General features: G+C 39.5%; 2 protein-coding genes across 3 annotated transcripts in view; both read left to right on the forward strand.

The window, feature by feature from the left end:
* The first annotated feature begins 978 nt into the window (after nucleotides 1-978).
* On the forward strand, nucleotides 979-11336 carry LOC143855684 (uncharacterized). Its single transcript, XM_077365752.1, has 3 exons — nucleotides 979-1236; nucleotides 1316-1767; nucleotides 10314-11336. Exons 1-3 carry the CDS (start codon nucleotides 1143-1145, stop codon nucleotides 11118-11120), a joined length of 1353 nt encoding a protein of 450 aa, XP_077221867.1. The 5' UTR covers nucleotides 979-1142; the 3' UTR covers nucleotides 11121-11336.
* Nucleotides 11337-14752: 3416 nt separating this feature from the next.
* LOC143856543 (P-loop containing nucleoside triphosphate hydrolases superfamily protein) overlaps nucleotides 14753-21915 on the forward strand; it is a 52370-nt gene continuing 45207 nt past the window's right edge. Inside the window, exons 1-9 of one of the 2 annotated variants that reach the window (XM_077366795.1) lie at nucleotides 14753-15020; nucleotides 15109-15198; nucleotides 16823-16941; nucleotides 19504-19617; nucleotides 19717-19798; nucleotides 19901-19968; nucleotides 20377-20451; nucleotides 20579-20724; nucleotides 21076-21178. In XM_077366795.1, the coding sequence (XP_077222910.1) occupies nucleotides 14897-15020; nucleotides 15109-15198; nucleotides 16823-16941; nucleotides 19504-19617; nucleotides 19717-19798; nucleotides 19901-19968; nucleotides 20377-20451; nucleotides 20579-20724; nucleotides 21076-21178 (921 nt within the window). In that variant the 5' untranslated portion in view covers nucleotides 14753-14896. The remainder of the gene's footprint in view (nucleotides 15021-15108; nucleotides 15199-16822; nucleotides 16942-19503; nucleotides 19618-19716; nucleotides 19799-19900; nucleotides 19969-20376; nucleotides 20452-20578; nucleotides 20725-21075; nucleotides 21179-21915) is intronic. The other variant, XM_077366796.1, reaches the window with a different exon arrangement.

Genomic DNA, 21915 nt, shown 5'->3' on the forward strand with positions numbered 1-21915 from the left:
GGCAATGGCACACGAAAAATATTTTATTTACTTCTATGCATTAATTTCTTTTTATTTTATGTGAGAACCAGCCTGTCTTTTCTCTACTTGTAAATGATTTATCTGACAACGCACCTTTTAGTGTAAAAGAATTATAAAAAATAGACTGATGAGAGCCGTCCCGAGTAAAAGAAAATATTTGAATATATCGCTCCATTAAATACTTTTTAGTTTTTGGGAGACCTAACAAATGTTTTCCTCCATGCACTTTTTGTCAGACAATCCATCTTTCCTTCTCTTCCACGCCTTCTAAAAGGAGCAAAACTTGGCTCCTCATCCAACCCCTCTAATAGCAAGGGGAGTGGAAGTATCAATTCCATGCTCACCTTTTGGTTTTGCAAGACTAGATACTTCCACACCCCTTGCTATTAGAGCTATTAGCAAGGGGTTGGAGCCAAGTTTTATTCTCTCTAAAGACAGCACATCAGCACTTTGTGTGAAGAAGCAAGCCGAATTCCAAATTTCTCTCTCTTTCTTCTCCCTGTTTCTTTTTTTCCCCCACAATTCGGGTTGGGTTGGATCGGGTTGAGAAAAAGGTAATCCGGGTTGGGTCCGGTTGACCTTGTTCGGGTTGAAGCTCGGGTGGGGTTAAGGTTGGAGAAATAGCCTCTCGGGTTGGGTTTGAGTTGTCCTCAACCTGACCCAACCCGACCCCTGTTGCACCCCTATCTCACATGCAACAGGCCATCTACGAAATGCCTTCTGTGATGGACACTAGCAAATCCCCTTAAATAAATAAGACAAAAATCTGAACCTATGTGGCTGTACTCTCATCCAACAACCGTTCCCTGAAATGCCTACTGTGATGGTCCCTAGCAAATCCTATTTTATAAAAGTTGGTGATATTGGCAAACTGTATGAGTCGAAGTTGAAAAGGTTTTCATAAAGTGAGGAGTGCCGTTATCAAATAAGGTACAACAGATGTCATTAAAAATCTCTCTTTTATGGTACGGTTACCTTTTCCTCTTTTAGCCACAACATCCGTGTCTTCTTCTTCGTCTTCCTTTTGTGCGAAAATTTAAAACCCTAACCCTAACCCTAAATCTCGCTTCAAAAAGACTTCAATTTCATCAGATCTCTCTCTCAAATTCCTCTCCTCTTCAATGGAATTCCGATTCAGAGCAGGCGAAGATCGAACCTCTTCGTATTTACCTTCTTCATCAGGAGATGGATTTTTCACGGCACAAGCATTACGAGGTTTGATCTAAAAAATCAATTTCTTTTTGTATGGTAAAATCCATTTCATGATTTTCGATTCGTTATTTTGATTTTTCAGCCGGAATATTTCCGAATCCTGTTCCTGGAAGAGAGGCTTTGAGAAGAGAACTCGAAAAAGAACGAATTCGAGAAGAAATAATCGCGAGAGAGATTGTGCGAAAGCGAGAACTCGAAGAGGAAGTTAGAAGGGAAATGCAATTGGAGCGAGAGATCGCAAGGCGGCATGCAGATCGGTTTTCTTTGGCTTCTTCATTGCCTTTAGAAAGGAGGGTTTTGTTGCAGCGGCGTGTATCAGAAGCTAGGGTTGATGATAGATTGTGTTTATCAGAAGCTAGGGTTGAAGATAGATTGCGTTTATCAGAAGCTAGGGTTGAAGATAGATTGCCTGTTTTGGTTCGTCATCGTCAAGTTGGAGCTTTCGAGAGATTGCCTGTTAAGGACCGACCAGAACCTTTGGAGAAGGAAGTGAAGCCGTTGATGGAGGTCAGCAAGGGGAAAGTTTTGTTCTTTGTGAGTTTCTAATCTTTTTTGTTTATTGGTTTCTTTTGCTTTATAAATGTGCATTTCTTGTAATTTGGGTTGCGGTTTCTGCATTATTTGTTAAGTTTGGGTATGTTGCTGTTTGAAGAAATGGCTGAATCTTGTGTGTGTAAAGGTGGAGGAGAGATAGGGGCTGCATCGATCTAGACAGGGACTGTACTAGCCACCTATATCGTGTGTTAAGGTAGGGAAGGTGCTGAAAGTATGAGTATGAGCAGCAGGGGCAACAAGGAACAGCAAGGTGCTGAATTCGAAGTGTACACGGCAGGACACGTGTGTCGGAAACAAATTCGAAGTGTCCGCTAAATCATAGTAAAATAGAAATATGCCCAAAATAGAACTTGGCCCCAAAATGGAAATTGGTCGAAAGAAACTACCATAAAATGGAAACTCTTCAGGGATGGATCACATCAGTTCCTTCCGTATGGGAAGAACTCAACTCTATTGAGCAAATGTTAGTGACTCTCTGAAACAGGTCCTCTTGAAGTCCTCGCAACTTAGTCTTGTCAATCTACGTGCAATTTGTTAGTATCCAATCTCGCCTACCAATAAGATATCGTTGATGTGGTCTTTGATGAGCGTCCATCGTCTTGATATCCATGATGTCGTTGATTTGGTCCTCTGTAGATGAGCTTGCTTTGAATGGTAAGGTGCTGTGGTCGTCGAGCTCCGGCTGGTCTCTATGAAACCGGTACAGGTCGGCAACGTTGAAGACATGATTAGTCATAACATCCTTATTGAGGTGCACAAATAGGCATTACGACCCAACCACTTGAGGATTCTTTAAGGTTCGAACTTCTTCCGCTTCAACTTATCCTATGCTCTAAGTGGAAACTGTCTCGTCGACATCACCAAACCTCAATACTGAATGATTGATCTCTCCGATGCTGATCAAAAGCTACTTTGTGCTTCTCGTCAGTAGCAGACAATCATTCCAACACGTCTTGTTGTACCTCCTTGATATGATGAACAAGGTCTTTGGAATGAGATCTCTGGCCTCAACATTTCACCGACCATGTTGGGAAAATGGGATACTATCCAAAAGGTGGGGAATGGGGTATCCATAGATGGTCTCAAAAGGTGATTTGCTAGTGAAACGATTGATGGAACTATTGTATGCAAATTTTGCTTGGGGCAGAGTTAAGTCTCATTGATGAGGTCTTTCGCCTGCCAAACTTCTTAGCAAATTCCCAAGGCTGTGATTGACCACTTCTTTCTATCCATCCGTCTTGGGCTCAGAAGCGTTGCTAAATTGAGGTGCACTCCCTATTTTGCTTCATAAAGTTCTCCTGAATTGACCTAAAAACCTAGTGTATAGATCAAAAGTGAATGACCCGAGGACTCTATGCAGACGTACTACCTCTCTAAAGAACAACCAAATAGGCTTTAGGGCGCAAGCACTTGAGGATTCTTTAAGGTTCGAACTGCTTCCGCCTCGACTTATCTTATTCTTTAACTTGAAACGCTCTCTACGACATCACCAAACCCCAATACTAAATTTCTGATCTCTCTGATGCTGATCAAGAGCTACTTTGTGCTTCTCGTCGGTAGCACGCAATCATTCCAACACTTCTTGCTGTACCTCCTTGATATGATGAACAAGGTCTTTGGAATGAGATCTTAGGACTTAACATTTCACCGACCAAGGTGGGAAAATGGGGTGCTATCCAAAAGGTGGAGAATGGGGTATCCGTAGATGGTGTCAAAAGGTGATTTGCTAGTGAAATGATTGATGGAACTATTGTATGCAAAATTGCAAATTTTGCTTGGGCAGAGTTAAGTTTCATTGATGAGGTCTTTCGCCCGCCAAACTTCTTAGCAAATTCCCAAGGCTGTGAATGACCACTTCGTTCTATCCATCCTTCTTGGGCTCAGAAGCGTTTCTAAATTGAAGTGCACTCCCCATTTTGCTACATAAAGTTCTCCTGAATTGACCTAAAAACCTAGTGTATAGATCAAAAGTGAATGACCTGAGGACTCTATGCAGACGTGCTACCTCTCTAAAGAACAACTCAGCAACATGTGATGTATCATAAGTTTTTTTTGACATTGTATAAAATGAGGCATTTTGAAAAGGCTATCCACAACGACGAAAACATAATCAAATTTCCTAGCTTTCTAAGGTAAACATATGACAAAGTCCATGCTAACATCATCCCATGGTCTACTAGGAATAGGTAACGGTTAATAAAGGTCCGTATTTTGGGCTTGGTCCTTGAAGGAGGAGAGTGGACTTCTTCCTATGCCTGCCTTGGGGGGACTGATTGCGACATGAAAATCCAAAAGTCTCATCCTCTTGTGCTCTCCATAATGTATTAAGTGTCTGGGATTCCACTTAAGTGCTGGGCCCTTTGTGACCACCAATAAGAAATAGTCTCTCTTAAGTTAATTTAGCTTAAGTGACTATGTTATAAAAAATAGTCTTCCTTTGTGACGACCGATAAGAAATAGTCTCTTAAGTTATTTAACTTAAGTGACTTAAGTGGTGTCTCAGGTGGGCCATGGCATGGGCATGGGTCATGGTGAAATGTGGGCCCTAGCTGAAATAAATGACCCCTACATTTAGAATAAATCAATATCAAAATTTAAAATAGAAATAATACCAAAATAGAAACCTGCCCAAAATAGAAAGTGGTCCCAAAATAGAAACTGGTCAAAAAATGGGAACTATCCTAAAATGGAAACTCCTTAGGGTTGAGTCACATCACCAGCTTGCTGCAAGGCCATAATTGACACCAACAATAAGCATCGAAATCTGAAAAGTTGTGAAAATAGCTCTGAATCCTCCACGCAAAGCATGGACAAATGATCTACAGTGTCTTTTGTCTCCATGCTTAGGACGTTTTAAACCAGGATTAGAGATTAGAGTGGTGGGTAAAAGCAAGTACAATTAAGGGGTAACCATAGTTTTAAAAATCCCCCTCGTCCGCGTCGACACCCCCCTAGTCGACTCCCTTTTACCTTGGCCGCGTTCCGCATTGAACCGCATCCCCGTTCCGTGTTTTGCCCTACAAAGTGAATAAAATCACCTTTGACTCTCCCGAATTATGACCGCGTCAACCGAGTACTTGGCCGCGTCGTGCCGAGTCGACTAGGATTTTTCGTCGGCCGCGTTCCGCATTTTTAAACGCTGGGGGGTAAGCTATAGTGGTTCTAGGTTGGGACTGTAATTGACACTAGTAAGTGGATGAATTTTTGTTCTAAGCACATATGATACTTGTTTCAAATATGAAACCCTCTATGATTTAGTACATGGTTGACAGTGAGCATTTTGTTTAGGATTGTCAACCAACAAAAGGCAATAGCCCTAGGTATGGGACCAAGAACACCACGTCACCTATAGTATACAAACACATATATCCCCACGACTTGTATTTTGGTTTGCGATCGCTGTATTTTTTCTTATCCATTTTTTTCGATTGCTATACAATGCTTGATATTTGGTTAGATTGCTATTCAAAATTACCCATTGTTGTTGGTTACTATACTCAGTGAGATTAAGATGGCAGATCCTTTCGTGCTTAATGTGTGACTTTTAAGTCACAGTTTTTTGTGGGAAAGGACAAGGAGTTAGAGGATCTTGGCTAGCATGGAGGAATTTTCCAATTTTTTTTGGGAAGCACGCTCTAATGGACTTGCCTCTTACGGGGGGCTCGGTTTACTTGGTTTGGCAATCAGGGTCAATGTGAAAGCAGATTGGACATGTTATCCTTTGCCCGAGTTGGAGCTCTTTCTTTTCTGGAGCTATTCAGATTGCACTTACCAAGCTGACTTCAGATCATTGCCCTCTTATTTTAAACCCTAATTCAGGTTCTTTGGACTTCGGATCATTGCCCTCTTCTTTTAAACCCTAATTCAGGTTCTTTGGGCCCTTCTCCGTTACTGTTTGACCTCAAGTGGTTTGGGTAGCCTAATATAAGGGAGCGATTGGGGAAGTGGTGGTCTAAAGTGGTGATTCGCCCAAAAGCTTTGATATGTCAAGTCTAAGCTTAGGCGGTGGTTGGAGGGGGAGAGAGGAGCTGAAGGCCAGAGGAAGGATATGATTCTCAGGAGGATCAACCTTGATGCTATGGATGATCCGACCCCTCTAGTCATGGAGATTCATCAGAGAGAATATCATTTAAGGAAGTCTACAACCGATCATCTTGCATGAGATTAAAGTGATGTAGAACAATCTGGGGGGAAGTCTTAGAAAGTAGGATAGAAAGTTTTAGAAATTTCCAAGAGTGCTAATTGTGTGGAAGATTTAAGCACTTAGGACCAAGACAAAGCAAGAAAAATCCAGGCATGGCCTAGGAATTTGGATTAAATCCGGTTGTTGGATTGAGTTGAATATATGATGTAACAATCCTTATGTAGGGAATAGGAAAACCCTAAAATTTAAACTCAATCTAGTTGTTGGATCTAGGACTAGGAGGGAAATGAATGGGACTGGATCTAGGGCTACCACAGTCCATGAATTAACAATGAGCAGGAAATTAGAATTAAAAGAAAGGGAGTAGTAATGCTAATAAAGAAAAAAAAGAAAGGGAGTAGTGATGCTAATAAAGATGATAGATGAGAGATCTTACTCAAACGATGGAAGGTAATTAAAGAAGATGCTGTTGGCTTCACACTAACTGTTCCAAAGGAATCACTTCAATGGATCTAAGTCTTCACACGCTAGAAAGTTCAAGGCTTCACAACTTGTGTAGGAATCACACATGAAATCCATGAGCAAGCAAAATTCTTCGTTTCATATATTTTTACCCCTATATCTTAATGTGGTACCACTCGATACCCTAATGAGGGTTTCCAAGGGTCTGGTGGGCCCTGCTTGGCGTTTCTTGGTCGATAATGGTCCCCATCATTCTTTCCTGCTTGAGGAAAACTTGACCTCTACGAATAGGATCTAGGGCGAACATTGGTCTTCAATTCTCCAAACACGCCCTACATGTTGACTTCCGTTGAATTTTGGATGTGGCTCCCATAGAACGTATGAAGAATTCAAGATCAATTCTGCTTGCGCGATGACAATTCTCAACGCAGGATCTCCCACATGCAATCCGTGAAAAAATAGAATGTAGATCCTCTCATCATAAGTACTCGGAAAGAAGTGAAGGCCTAATTTTACTTGACCCCAACGAATAGGATCTAGGTAGAACATTGATCTCCAATTCTCAAATCACTCCCTACATGTTGACTTCTGTTGAATTCTGGATGTGGCTCTCGTATAACGTATGAAGAATACATGATCAATTCCATTCCCGATGACAATTCTCAAGGCAAGAATCTCCCACATGCAATCCATGAAAAACTAGACTGTAGAGCCTCTCATCATAGGTAAACTTCTCAGAAAGAAGTGAAGGCCTATATTTCACTCCATAGGTTCATGGAGTTGAAAAGACTTTGGCCAAACATGTGCATGAATAGCCTGAATGACCTGCAATAATTGAGGCAACATCCTTGCCCTGACAGTCACATTGTCACATTTTTTGTTGAGAGAGGACAGCTTTGAACAGCACATGAGTTTCTCGCCCATTTTCATTTTCAAGGTTCCCAAACCTTGCGGTATCCATAGGTTGTTTTGTAGGGCAACAATTGCCACATTCACAATCTCCACTTCTGCAATTGATTCTTTTAGGAACCCTGGTGGTGTAGATGGCTTGGATGACTTTCGACGGTTTACCTTTTTTTCTTCCACGAGGACTTTAATTTGCTCTTCCATGTAGTCTAGTTTTCGTGCCTTCTTGAGGAGCAATCGATATCTGTTCTTTTATAATTCTTGCCGTGGAAATTCTACTCCCATAAAGACATCTCACCATAGCTCTGACACCAAGTTGATGTAGAATAATATGGGAGGAAGGCTTAGAAAATAGAAGAGAAAGTTGTAGAGAGGTTCAAGAAGGCTAATTGTAGAAGATTTAAACAATTAGGACCAAGATAATCGTGGAAAACCCAATATGGAAATAAGCACTTACGAGTCAAAAATATGAAAACTCAAACTTCTGCTTGTACTTAATTTTGAAACTGGACAGTTGTTTTGTAATTTAAATGCTAAAGTGATAGCATTTCAATTGCCATCTATATATACAAGTAAAGCTGAATGTGGGAAGCTGAGGCTGCGCCACGTGTCACCCCCATTGCATTCCAAAATTTAATAACGCATTAAGGGGATGTGGCACACCGTTTCACTCGTATTCCTCTAACGCACTGGAATTTAAAACGCCTAAAATCAGGGAATGGAAAAATCGCCAAAAATCAAGGATTGATTAAAATAATATCTCTCCACAGATTAAATCTCCTAAAATAGTAAAATACGCTTCTTCTTTTGGATTTGAAAAAAAAGGCTAAAATCAAGGAATGGAAATATCGCCTAAAATTAAGGGTCTATACACAGAACTGGCATGTATATTTTTCTCTCTCTTAAAAGAGATGATACATAGAAGTTGTGTCTGTAGATTAGATACACGCTATATTTATGGAGAGTAATGCCTATTGGACTTCTATGAATAGATACACACGAAATAAATAAATAAATTTGCAAGTCCGTAGATAGACGGAGGGTCATAGATAGTTTTTAGAATACTAATTTTTCTTCGTCCCGTGCGTCGCACGGGACTGCAACTAGTTTTGAAGGATTACCGAAATCTATACGTGTTGACCAAAGAATTCTGTTTTGGTAGGGATGGGAAAGGAAACATTTCGGTCATTCGTGAGGGTTTTGGTGGAAATTTAGAACCGTGATCTGATGTAGATTGATTGCAACCATCGATCAATGCTATAGGTTCTATTTGGTTGTTGGTATTTACCTCATAGAGTAGTGGTGTAAGTAGTCCACAGGGAGGAGTCAATTTACCTGGAACTTACCTTGTAGAATAATGCTAAGTAGTGTTTGGTTGTCAACCTCGTAGAGTGGTGGTAGGGAATGTCATTACCAATATAGAGAGAGAAGAGAGAGAGAGAGAGCATTATTCATAAGAAATCCAAGCAAAAAACCACCTTTTGTGGTTTTGGCTTGGATTTTCTAGGGATGAGACAAGGGTGACACAACAGCAGACAAGCAATAATTAACCAGAAGACATCCATGGTAGTCTATATTGGCAGCCGAACAAGGGGGGTTGCTGACGTGGCACCCAAATGCAAAGCAGAAACCCTAAGTTATTCCGGCTTTTGTGCTACCAAACACACCCCTGGAGAACCTTTCCGAGATATACAACAAGGCTTTCGAAAGAGGGAAGCTTTCATGAAGAATGAAACCGACGAGCAGAAAGCAAAAACCTTCAAAAAATTCAAAAAGAAAAAAAAACAGAAAATTCTACGTAGAAAATAAACGCAAACTCTTTGTTTATTCCAAATGCTGCATAATTGTTCCAAAACTAAACTCAATCACACACAAACTCAATGTCTGTGATTGAGTTTCTCAATGTGGTAAGATGAGTGAGAGATGATGATCACCACCCTTGGAGATTTGTGGATGCTATTTAGGAGATTATTCATGTGATTGAGGGTCATGATACACGAGAATCAACTTGTTTGGCATTCTGCCAACAGCGATGCTGACCGGCTAGCTCGCTTAGGTGTTGACAAAGATGAACTTATGAGTTTCAATTACTTTTACTCCTTGAGGATTGTGATATTTATGTTTTTCTCTAGTTTCTGTTTGCTTTTTTCATTTTGTTTGTTTCTTGATGGCTTTGTTCTTTTCATGGAGACCTCAGATTTTTTATTTTTTTTTGAAAATGTTAGCCCTATATATTAAAAAGCAAATTTAATACATTGCCATTCATACAAAACATTTTTTATATGATTTTATTGCCATTCATACAAAACTTTTTTTATATGATTTTATTGCCATTCATACAAAACTACTGACCATTCTTGTTGGCTAATTTACATTTCCTCTGCCAAGAGGCAAGGCCTATATTTGAATAATTGGCTGTTAGGTTTGCAGATATCAAAAGCAAGAGTAGCGGAGATTCTGAGACCCTGCATATCCTCTCTTTGATTGTGCTAAATATTATCGGAAAGGGGATCCTCTGAAATCGATCTTGATTGTGCCTGAAAAATAGGTGTCGGTGTAATTACAGCTTGGCCCCCTTTTAGGGGGTAAGCAGGAACCAAGCCACAGGTTCCCTTTCCCGCTTTCCTGTCTGCGTGCCAAACAGCCCCGTTGGCTTTTAGTTATTATTGGTGGTGTTGTTCCTTGATAGATTTCTATATTGATTCAATAGGATGTAGGAATCTTGTCCTTTGATCTATTTCTGCCCTAACTTGATTCACATTGCTATTGGTCTGGGGTTTCAATTCACAAGAATCCTATAGATACTGCGGGGGGAGCTGACTCCGCATTTGCCATTGTTTATTTTGTGTTGATGTTTTCTTATAGAAGACCAAGGGTGTGCCTACACAGACACCCATATTTATTGTCCCGGTTATTTTGCTCAATCTTTTATTTGTGCTTATACCTTTCAACAGATAATATTTCACGTGTGAGTGATCTTTGATGGGTTTGTACCATTTAACTTGATGTGCAGAGTAAGAATGCAACCGGTCCTAGTCTTGCTGGGACTAAGCGGAAGGCAGTGGCAGCGACATCTGGCAATGAAGCTTGGTTGCCTAGTTCGAAGAAAACCCAAAAGGAGTGGAGTTGTGCTCTCTGTCAGGTGAGTACCACTAGCAAGGAGGGTCTGAATGACCATCTTCAAGGAAAGAAACACAAGGCCAAGGAGGCAGAGCTGGGAATGAGTAATACTGGAGCAAAAAGTATGGGCAGCTCTGCTACATTTCCGAAGAAAGCTGACAAGTCCATGCTCGGAAAGAAGGGTGCGGCCACAAATAAACCAAAAGCAAACCGCAGGAAAAAACAGGAAGAAAAGCAGCAGCAAATCAAAGGTTACAAGAAAAGGTTTACGTTCTTTTGCAAACTTTGTCGAGTTAAATGCAACAGCGAGTTTATGAAGGCAGAACATTGTAATGGAAAGAGGCACATTTCCCGATTGGAAGAAGTAAAGAAAGGTGGTGGGAAAATGGACGATGTTAAAGCAGAGGCAGAAGAAGTGGTGACCAAAGAGAGAGATGAGGAAATGGAGGAAAATGTTGATGGGAATGGAGTGGAGCAGGTGGAGGAGGGTGGTGAGGAAGTGGTAGCAGCTGAAACTGATGAGCTGAAGGATGGGTCAGCAGTAGTGAAAGAGGAACAAAGTGAACAAGAAGAAGAGGAAACTGGGGCAATGATTGAGGAGGAAGTGGAATCAGGAACGGTATTGGCACCAATTGATGAAGCAGAAGAGGAAACAGGAGCACTGATTGAGGAGGAAGTAATGGAGGAGCCAGAGGACTGAGCAAGAGTTAAAATGAGGCTGAGCATGACAGGGAGGGGGTAACTTTGTTTTGTTTATCGAGGTTGAGACTCCTAGTCATATCACATCTGGTTTTGATGTTGATGCTGTGTCAGCTCAGATGTTTTGGGCTACTTGCCTGCTAGATTTGTAATGTTCATCTGGACCCTAACTAGAGACCAGAGTAAGTATTCTAAGTTATCTGAAGCATTCAGTGCATGTCTGTGTGTTTACTTATCTTAGAACATTGCTAGATTGGCCAAATGGGATTGGTGCTTGATCATTGTAAATCTACCATTAGGTATGCTACATCCCTATTGCAGATGGTTTAGTTCAGGTCAGGTGGCGATTTGTTTTCCAAGGCTAAACAAAACTCAAATCATTCAAAAAAACAGAACTCTGCAGCACATATCTACGTGACTAGTTCAGATAGTGGAGAGGGGGCATTCCTTTCGGGAACTATAACAAATTGGTTTCTTGGCGGATTGGATCCAAAAAATACAGGGGAATCACATACATGGTATTACCTCATACTTCTTGGGCCTAAACTGATGTAGTCTCTCAAAGAAGTTGGTCGTGGAGGATGACCTCCACCTAGCTAGTTAGCAGTGGCACTTGTGCCCACCATTTGTTTGTTGACTCGTAGTAGGGGCCTTTCGGCTCCCATGGGCTTATGACGTGGGTGACGACCCCCTATGTTGGTGGTGGAAATTCCACGGCGCCCAATGGCCTTGGGTGCAACTTGCGTTCAAAGACAGCAATTCACACCAACTTACCTAGTATTGAGGTGCAAGGAATCTGATTAGTGGAGACCCCCGAAAGATGTGAACTATGCTTAAGCGAGGCATCTCCTGTCTTAAGTTTAGGTTGTTTGAGTCTCTGAATCGTCGTCAATATTGAAAAATTCTTCATTTTAATGTGTAAGAGGCAAATCACAGAGCCGATCTGGCGATCTACACAAATTTGAATCAGAGGGCCAGGCCAAATGGAGGTGATTGATCAAGTTGATCTGTGCTAACGCCAGGTTACTGATTCGTGGACTCTTTGAACTCGGAGAGAGTTTTGGTGAATTTTAGGCTGGAAATTATAACTGTGGAATTTGGTTGAAGTCAAGAATCCAAGGATAGCTGGATAATCTAGGGATTTGAGAAACTTAGGTGCTAATGGCCTTGTTCGGTATTTGGATTTGATAATCCAGGGATAGCTGGATAATCACGATCTCCATGATGCATCCCTGGTTACCCTTAAATTGTTTGCTGCCTAATTAAAAGACACGTTTGAGCACACAAATTAGAAAGAAAATAAACAAAGAAAGCCTCTCTTCCTGAGTGAGTGAGTGAGAGAGAGAGATTTGGATCGGGTTGAGGCCAACGCTAGGCCAACGCTAGGCCAACGCCAAACCTGAGTTAGCATTAACCCAACCCAACCCAGCCTGAGCCTTGGGTTGAGGATGATGGTCAACCCTTACCTGATGCGCGTAGTTTACCCAACCCAGCCTGAGCCTTGGGTTGAGGATGATGGTCAACCCTTACCTGATGCGCGTAGTTTACGGGTGATTGCGACCGTAACATGTAGCGTAGGGATACTCTATTTCATTTAACAAAACAGAAATACAAGAAGAAAAAATATAACGAGAATCATGACAAATAAAAATGGGATTTGCTAGCGTCCTCGCAAAAGGCATTTCGCGGATGGTCTGTTGCATCTGACAGCAGCCAACTCATGAATGATGACAAAATCTGCTGAAAAGTGAGCCTGCGTGGCTGCTGTCACATGCAACAGACCATATGAGGAATCCCGAATACGGGCTCATGTTTCGAGGAATTACGGATTATGGGCACCTTTTAAAACAAGAATGAAACACGGGCTAATCTTCAAAATTGGGTGGTCAAAAGAACCTGATACCCTTTTGACATCGACAGAGTCTTTCTTTTTCATTACTGCCTCGTAAATTGGCGCGCTTCACGAGGCTTCTTTTGGTTCCTTTGAATGTGTATTTGAACCGACAGAACCTTGGATTCGTTTCTATCTTGGCCGTCGGAAATAACTAGAGACTGATAGATGCTTGACACGTATTAGAAAACTTTTTGGAACGTTGACAACCCAAAGTCAATCATCATTTTCTCACTTCTCTTTTGGCTTAGAACTGCAACGTTATTGAATACGTCTCTTTTGTCTTATAATCTTTTCACTTCTCTTTTGGTCCTCACTTCTCTTTTGGCTTATAACGGTAACGTTATTGAATATGTCTCTTTTGGCTTCGAACGACGACGTTATTGAATATTTTATTATTTCTCACGTCTCTTTTGGCTGAGAACGCCGCTGGATTCTATAGTACGCGGCCGGAATACTAAGGGGTACGTTGACGGAATATTAAGGGGTATGCCAATGAAAATAGGGTGTAAGCGGAAATAGGGCGTACGCTGGCGTAAATAAAGGGATACGCCTGCGGAAATAGGGTGTACACTGGTGAAAATAATAGGTACACGGCGTAAATAATGGGGTACACCAGTGTAAATATGGTGTACGCCAACAGAATTCATGGGTATGCCGGTGGAAATAATGGGTACGCTGGTATAAATAATGGGTAAGCTGGCATAAATCATGAGGACTAAAAGAGAAGGGGAAAGATTCTAAGCCAAAAGAGACATGTTCAATAACGGTACCGTTCTAAGCCAAAAGAGAAGTGAGAAAAGATAACGTCAGCGTTCCAAAAAGTATTCAATAACGTTAGCGTTCCAAAAAGTTTTCCAACACATCTCAAGCATCCATCTGTCTCTAGTTATTTCCGACGGCCAGGATAGAAACGAATCCAAGGTTCTTTCGGTTCAAATACACATTCAAACAAACTAAAAGAAGCCTCGTGAAGCGTGCCAATTTAATAGGCAGTAAAGAAAAAGTACTCTATCGATGTCAGAAGGGTATCAGGGGTCTTTTCACCACCCGATTTTGACGATTAGCCCGTGTTGCATTCTTGCTTTAAAAAGAGCCCGAAAACTACAATTTCTCGAAACATGAGCCCTCATTCCGTATTTTTCTCCAAATAAAATTAGACGACGGAGCTTGGGTCGGGTTGCCAGGGCCTCAACCCTAATCCAACCCAAAATTAAATCAGGCTGGCTTTTCCGAAGCCTACCCGAGGAAATGCCAACCCCACCTGAGCCAACATCAGGTGGAACCCGTCAGGTTCGGGTTGAGCCGGACCCATCTTTTGCAATAAAAGACAGTGGCCGAGGAAGAAAAAGGGGGCGAATATATAGCAAATGAGTCATCCAGTTATGTGGGGCCCACTGTTACTACATGACGGCCCACTGTATCGCTCTCTAAAATGTGAAAAGAGATTTGCACGGAAAACGGGATCCCGTTTTGTGAAAAAGGAACGGGAGTCGACCATTAGATCTCATGCACACTGAAAGACAAAGTAAGAGGCTCAAATCGCCGTAAAAGCAATAAATATAACCTTGAAAAAAAGCTCAAATCAACGGTGGTGTCACTCCGTTTTTATTTTACAAAACGGAATCCCGTTTTCAAAGTGTTTTTTCAAACTCCCAAAATCACACGTGCAAGATTGAAAATATCTCTCTTTCAAAATGGGTATATTCGTCATTTCAATCGCACGAAGTTCCCAGAGCGGGAAAATCATGAGAGAGAGACCTGAAAATCCCCTCTAGGAGAGTCTAGGCCGTTTTTGTGCCCTAAAAAATCCCCATCTAGGTCATTTTTGTGCCCTAATAAATCTGATCTAGGGCATTTTCTGTGCCCATTTCCTCATCCATTCAATGGAGAGAATCAACGTTGCAGTAAGAGCAAGACCTCTCTCTATTGAAGACGCAAAAACAAGCCCATGGAAAATCTCTTCCAATTCAATCTCTATTTCAAATCAGTCTACAAAATTCGAATTTGGTATTCTCCCTTTTCTCTCTATTTATCTTTCCCCTTTTTACTCAATATTTTCTTCTACAGATTTTGTTCCCTTCTCTTCATTTCGCAGATCGAATTTTCGGAGAAGATTGTAAGACCGCTGAAGTTTACGAAGCTCGAACCAAAGAGATTGTTTCCGCCGCTGTTCGTGGATTTAACGGTGCGTTGCCCTAATTTTTTAGAAGTTTGTTTTTGAGGATTTTTGTTTATTTTATCTTTCCCATTGAAAAGAAATCCGCATTGTTAGACATGTAGTCATGTTCTTATTCTAATTAGCACGACATCTATTAGGCACCCAAATTGGGCTGAGATATCTCCAAAAAGACCTTGTCGATGTAGCACCGTTAGACTCTGGTCTAGCCTAGAAATAACTCTAGAAAGACCCAACAGACATTCCAATTCCATTCCACCTTCATCATATCGGCCACTTTGCAAGATTTCTTCTTGCAAATTCGGTATAGAGATGGTTATTTGTCAGATAAGGGCTCATCGTCAATCATTCATCCTCCGATAATTGATAATATTAAGTCTAACTACTATAAGGAAACCCTCTGCGATCGAATTGGTGGATTGCACACTACGGATCCTTTACCTATGGGTAAATTTTTGGTGATCCAAGGGGACATGACTGCCATACTTCACCAAAACAACCTTACGTCACATTGCATTCGTTCCTCTCCATATCTCCAAAGACATTTGCCGAGGAGGGAACAATTTTTGTTGGGGAGATTATTGATGCTCAATCTCGCGCACTTTTTAGGCCTACTAGCCTCTTCCCAATTTATCATATTCTTCCGCTTCTTAAAGGCTTCCTTTCCATCCCACTTGAAAGTCTGCTGAATTCCCTCAATCTTCTTTACAATAGTAGGACGGATCTTGAAAATAGGCATTCAAAACCATTAAAAAAAGACATGCAATTGACTGGTAGATTGGCGGAAGTAGATTTGATAAGAGTGATTTGGCCCACAAAGGACAAATAACTCTTCATTTTCATTCTGTCCACTACCACCGGCCATAATGATAGAAGGGGGCCTGATGGCCAAAGGAAGACCAATGTAAGTTTTTGGGAGAGTATCCATCTTGCATCCAAAGGTATCAGCCATAAAAGATGATCTGAAAATTTTTATGTTGATGCCTATAAGAGAGTTTTTTGATAGATTGATATTCAACCCTGAAATAGCTTCAAACCACCTCAAAATGGCTCTTATATTCTCAACATCCTGCACTTGATTGTTAGTAACAATAATCACATCAACCACATATCGGAGATGAGAAAAAAGGAGGAAGATTATTAGCTCTTTTCACCCCATTGAAAAGTCCCTTTGCTTTGGACAACATCAAGCATCCCCAACAAAAACGAATATGAACAGAAAGGTATTTAAACTCTGTAAAGAAATTTACATTTATAAAATATTTAATATTAACAAAACTTTACACTTATAAGGTTTAAATAGCCTCGGGGCTACCCATGTTTTCCTATTATATAGTATTAACTAAAGCATTATGACTCATTACCACACCTGCTTATTGTCTTTCTTGCTTTACTGGTTAGAACGTTAGAAGGTAAACAGTTTGATGTGTTTTCTGTCACTTGTGTTAAAGGTTGATGGTTGTATTTTTATCATTTGGTGGGTTGTAATTGACATTTCTTGTGTATGTTTTTTTTACAACAATTACATAGTAAAGTAGATCTATCTTTTAGTCTTAATTTTTGTGTCCTTATCTGGAAATGTTGATTGTATCTTATATGTAACTTCTACCATCGTATTTTAATTTGCCTATAGGTACTGTTTTCGCTTATGGGCAAACTAATAGTGGGAAAACACATACAATGCGAGGATCGGTAGCTGAACCAGGGGTTATCCCTCTCGCCGTGCATGATTTATTCCACACCATACAAGAGGTAGCCATTTTGATGCTCAATAATAAGGGTAGATAGAAGTTCCATATATTTCCTTCCCACACAAAGAATATCTGCATGCATCTTTTTGTATTAATCGTGAACTGATTCTACAGAGTAAGTTGTATATTCTAAAACTTATGGACGCGAATGACACCAGATTTAGTGCGGCTGGTGGTTTTTTGAAAAATGAAAGTCAATTCTGTAATTTTGGAGGGACATGCTTAATAGTCTGCTTCGTGTCATACCATTTTTTGGTCATATAAGCTTAAAGAATATTGTTCCAATGGGCAAATAGTTCTCTTGGAAGATTGTTGTGTGTTTTTTTTTTCTCAGAGTGGGGTTCTTTTTGTTCATATTGTAGTTACTGAACCATTCAAAAAAAATAAATATTGTAGTTACTGAAACCAGTTCCTCAAAGGGATCCGGTCTTGAAACCGAATTCATAGGTTTGGAATCCATTATCAATTAAGATTCTTTACAATAAATATATGTTTATTGGTAAGAAATAATTCTCTGAAAATAAGTCCGAATTTATTGATAAGCTACCAAGCCAGCGCTAGGTATCATATATGCCCCAAAATAAGAGCCTTGAGTACTAGATGAAAGCAACTAAGGGCTAGAATCGACACATTGATTCTATTTTTTTTCCTGCAATTTTGATTTTTTTGAACCATATGCATCCATCCAAAGGTGCATGTGAGGTTCCCAAGGGATACAAATTCGCAAAAAAAAACTGTTAAAGTATAAAAAATAAATAACGCCTTTCTCCAAAAGCTTAAGCTTTTGGAGAAGTTGGTAAGTTAACATGGTATCAGAGCCAAAGGTCTCGAGTTTAAACCTCCCGGATAGCAAATATCCACATGCGATGGTCTGCCCAAAGTGGGACCACATGTGCCACGTGTTTGCCAAGTGAGCCACACGTGCAGGGGATTGTTAAAGTATAAAAGATAAATAACGCCTTTCTCCAAAAGCTTAAGCTTTTGGAGAAGTTGGTAAGTTAATAAAGACAAAACAGATGCTTTTGCTCCAATGTTTCAAACTTCTCCATTCCTTTGTTTCTGATGATTTTTTGAAGGATTGAATCCAAAGGTTCTTTAGATGCTCGTGGTTCTAAGTTAATACTAGCTAAAAGGGTTTTTGTTATAGTGTTCCTTATGATGGTCTGAGACAAGGTGCTACTTGTGATATCTTGGCTTTGGATGCATTTTATTTGGAAGTTTTTCTGGGTGTTAAATACCTTTGGATGACATGCCTGCAAGATCATATGCAGAGGCAGAATATAGCCCATTGTGTGAGATACTTGCTACAAATGCTACATATTGTTTTAGACTCACATCCTTTGTATTGCAACAACCAAAGTGCAATCAAAATCTCATTGACTTTTGTATTTCATGCTAAGCCCAAGACTAAACACACTGAGATAGATATTCACTTTGTTCATAAAAACTAAAAAGGTAGAAAGTGCAGAGGTGATACCGTGACATATATACCTAGTAAGGGTTAGGTGGCGACTATATTCATAAAGGGTCTGACTAGATTTTGTGTTTTTTTTTTAATATACATGGATTCTTCTGAATTGGATGAAGTACCCGTGTCGGATTCTAATACTTTAGGATTCATTGCGACATTTCTTAAATCTCTTTAGTCTATTTTTTTCCAATTACAACAACCGATTTACAGCATGTTTTGAGTTTTATCTATCCTAATGTTAAGTTTTTTTAATATTAAAATAAAATGTTTTTTTACTCAACCTACCCAAATTCTCAATATATACCCATGTTATCATGTTAAAGAATTAAAAGTAGCCGAATCAACGAATCCTTTTTTGGAGGTTGGCCGAATCCGACGATACCCGTGTCAGATTCCGACACTCTATATCCATACTCTAGCAACATAGTTAGAGGCTGGCTACATGTCACCATTTTCATCTACTTCGACAAGCTGACTTCAGCTGGAGGGGGTATTACCGAGAACCTTATTAGTCATCAAGGGCATTATTGTAATTATGTTGTTATTATATATAGTGTAATGTGATTAGGATTCATCAGTAGAATATATGCAACCCACACGAACTTTGTGGCCTTTCCCATTTCTCTCTTCTCCACTTCATTTTTTTAAAGCTAATGTTATCATTCAATATATATATATATATATATATATATATATATATATATATATATATATATATATATATATATATATATATATATATATGTAAAGCTAATGTTGGAAAGGTCGGAAATGGGGTGGTCTATTCAACTTCAAGGATTACCGAGAGTTCCTTTTAAACTCAAAACAATACGGTTAGGATGAAAATAACTACAAAATAGAGCTGGCAAAACGAATTGAAATGTACATAGAAAATTTATTTTTGTTCAGGTCCTACCTTCCCTGGAAATTTTCAACCAGCTTTCTTTCTTCTAACAGTAGCTTATTACATGGATAAGGGATTGTTTTATCAAATGCATTCTCAAAGGAATTTATGTTCTATGATAAACAAGATTACAAGTTTCAGAGGTTTCACTTGTGAAACTAATAGTTCTGATACTTCTGGATTATTAGGCTACCGATAGGGAATTTCTTCTGCGCATGTCCTACATGGAAATTTATAATGAGGAGATCAATGATTTGTTAGCTCCCGAGCACCGGAAATTACAGATTCATGAGAGTCTTGAGGTATTGTTTTTTGCTTCTGCAAGTCAACTTATATCCTTTACAAGTGTTGATCCCAATTCAAGTATGCTAGCTAACATGTCTTTTTTTCCCTTTTCAAAGCGAGGGATATTTGTTGCTGGGTTGAGAGAAGAAATTGTTGCATCCCCTGAGCAAGTTCTTGATTTTATGGAGTTTGGAGAATGTGCTTCTCTCCCTTTCTTTTATTTCCTATGTTTGCAGCTTCTGTTTCCAACAATTATTTTCTGGAAATTAATTTTTTCATTCATTTTTCTCAAATATGCAGCTCATCGCCACATCGGAGAGACTAACATGAACACCTACAGCAGTAGGTCACATACAATATTTCGAATGGTAGTCACCATCCCTTGGGTCTTTCCTAATTTCATGCAAGGTTTTAAATGTCAGTTTCGGTGTCGGTTTTGCCCACTACCGAAACCGAACATGTAAAATTTTGACAAAAATGTTCCTTTTTTTTTTTTTTTTTTTAATTTCCACCAAAATGCGTAAATTTTTGGTGGAAATCTCGGCCATTTCGTTGGAAATCTTTAACATTTCGATAGAATTTTTGTAAATAATGGTTAAAGACTGAAATTTCGGGGAAATCATGTAAAAATCCGATTCAATGTACTTTCGGTTTCGATCCAAACCGAAACCGAAATATTTCGGACGAAATTTTGGATTTCGGCCGAAATTTAATACTATTGTTTCATGAATATTTGATGAAACCTTCAGCTAGATCTTCCTCTACTGCAATTGCAGATAATTGAGAGTCGGGATAAAACTGAAGATGGCAATGTTGACAGTCCTTGTGATGCTGTTCGTGTATCAGTGCTTGTATGTGCTGGAGGAAAAAAACTATTTTTCTTGGCGCCCTTCCTCTAGTTTCTTCCCCCGTAGATTTCCCTTAAGTTATGTGGTTATCTTTTCTTGTTTTCTACTGATTGAACCTTACTGACACCAGAATCTAGTTGATCTGGCTGGTTCAGAACGTGCTGCAAAGACTGGTGCAGAAGGTGTTCGTTTGAAAGAGGGTTCCCACATAAATAAAAGCCTGATGACACTTGGAACTGTTATAAAAAAACTGAGTGAAGGCACAGAGATCCAGGGGTGAGTTTTCTCAATCAATCAAATACTTATCTTGAGCATGGTTTTAAATTTCAGTCCGAAATTTCGGATTTCGGTTGGGACCGAAACCAAAATTTCTCAAAATCCGAAATTTCGGATTTCCCAAATATTGTTCAGAAATTTCATAAATTTTGGCCGAAATTTTGAAAAATTGATTTTTTTTTAAAAAATTAGTATTATTCCAAAATTTCTGAAATAAAAAAATAATACTTTTTTTATTGGATTTCTTCGGGTTTTTGGCCAAAATTTCAGTTTCGGCAAGGCTGAAACCGAAATTTAAATCCATGATCTCAAGTGACTTTCTCCATCTAATGATATTCTATCCCGATGCAGTGGTCATGTGCCCTACCGAGACAGCAAGCTCACACGCATTCTGCAGCCTGCATTGGGTGGAAATGCCAATACTGCTATCATTTGTAATATTACTCTTGCACAGGTACTCCCTTTATAAACTTATGTTATCTGACGGTAATTATTAATCTCATAACAGCTGGATGCTGCTATTACAATATGACTGACATTTGCTGAATTTCTTTTTTTTTGCATAATTTTCTCTGTATAATCTTATGTTAATTTTTGTATATAATTTTTGTAATTCATGGTGCTTTTCATAGAAGATTTTGGATTGGTTTTACTTGTTCATGCTACATTCATCCTTTGCAATCAAATTATTTTGCAATCTTTTTATATGATTTATGACTGAAATATTCCCTACAGTCCAGTGCTCTGCTCTGGCTTGTTTAGCCAGTCAGGACTATGCCATTGTTTTTTATCAGAAGGAAATGTAACTTAAATGAATAAGGTCAGCTAAAGTAATGCTTCTTGTTAATAAATCAACAAAAGGAAATTAGATTTTGGTGAAGGTAGGAAGCTATCTTGATCAATTCGTAATATACTTTAATCCTGCTCTTGAAACATGTTGGATGGATTAAGGCACTAATGCACTTTCGGCCCTTATGAAATTTCTATCCTCTAAACATCTTGCTTTTAAGTTTTCATATGCCTGCTGTTACATTATAAGGGAAAAAGAAGTATATCAGGGCCTTGTATGTACTTTTTGTGAAAATATAACTTGATTTTATGCCTGCAATTTATGTGGGTGGTTTTGCCTCTGGGTTACTCTCCTTCATGCTGCATTTCTCCATACATGGTTACTGCTGCCAAGATCAACTG

Source organism: Tasmannia lanceolata, unplaced genomic scaffold (genome assembly GCF_043159265.1).
Source record: "Tasmannia lanceolata isolate RefF3 unplaced genomic scaffold, GAP_Taslan_0.1 ptg000023l, whole genome shotgun sequence".
NCBI classification, from domain to species: Eukaryota; Viridiplantae; Streptophyta; class Magnoliopsida; order Canellales; family Winteraceae; genus Tasmannia; species Tasmannia lanceolata.

What these genes read in the sequence shown, in the direction of transcription:
- LOC143855684 (XM_077365752.1), top strand. Translation starts at nt 1,143, where the DNA reads ATGGAATTCCGATTCAGAGCAGGCGAAGATCGAACCTCTTCGTATTTA. An exon ending in CACGGCACAAGCATTACGAG is followed by an intron (nt 1,237 to 1,315) that starts GTTTGATCTAAA and finishes TTGATTTTTCAG; the next exon opens with CCGGAATATTTCCGAATCCT. An exon ending in AGGGGAAAGTTTTGTTCTTT is followed by an intron (nt 1,768 to 10,313) that starts GTGAGTTTCTAA and finishes CTTGATGTGCAG; the next exon opens with AGTAAGAATGCAACCGGTCC.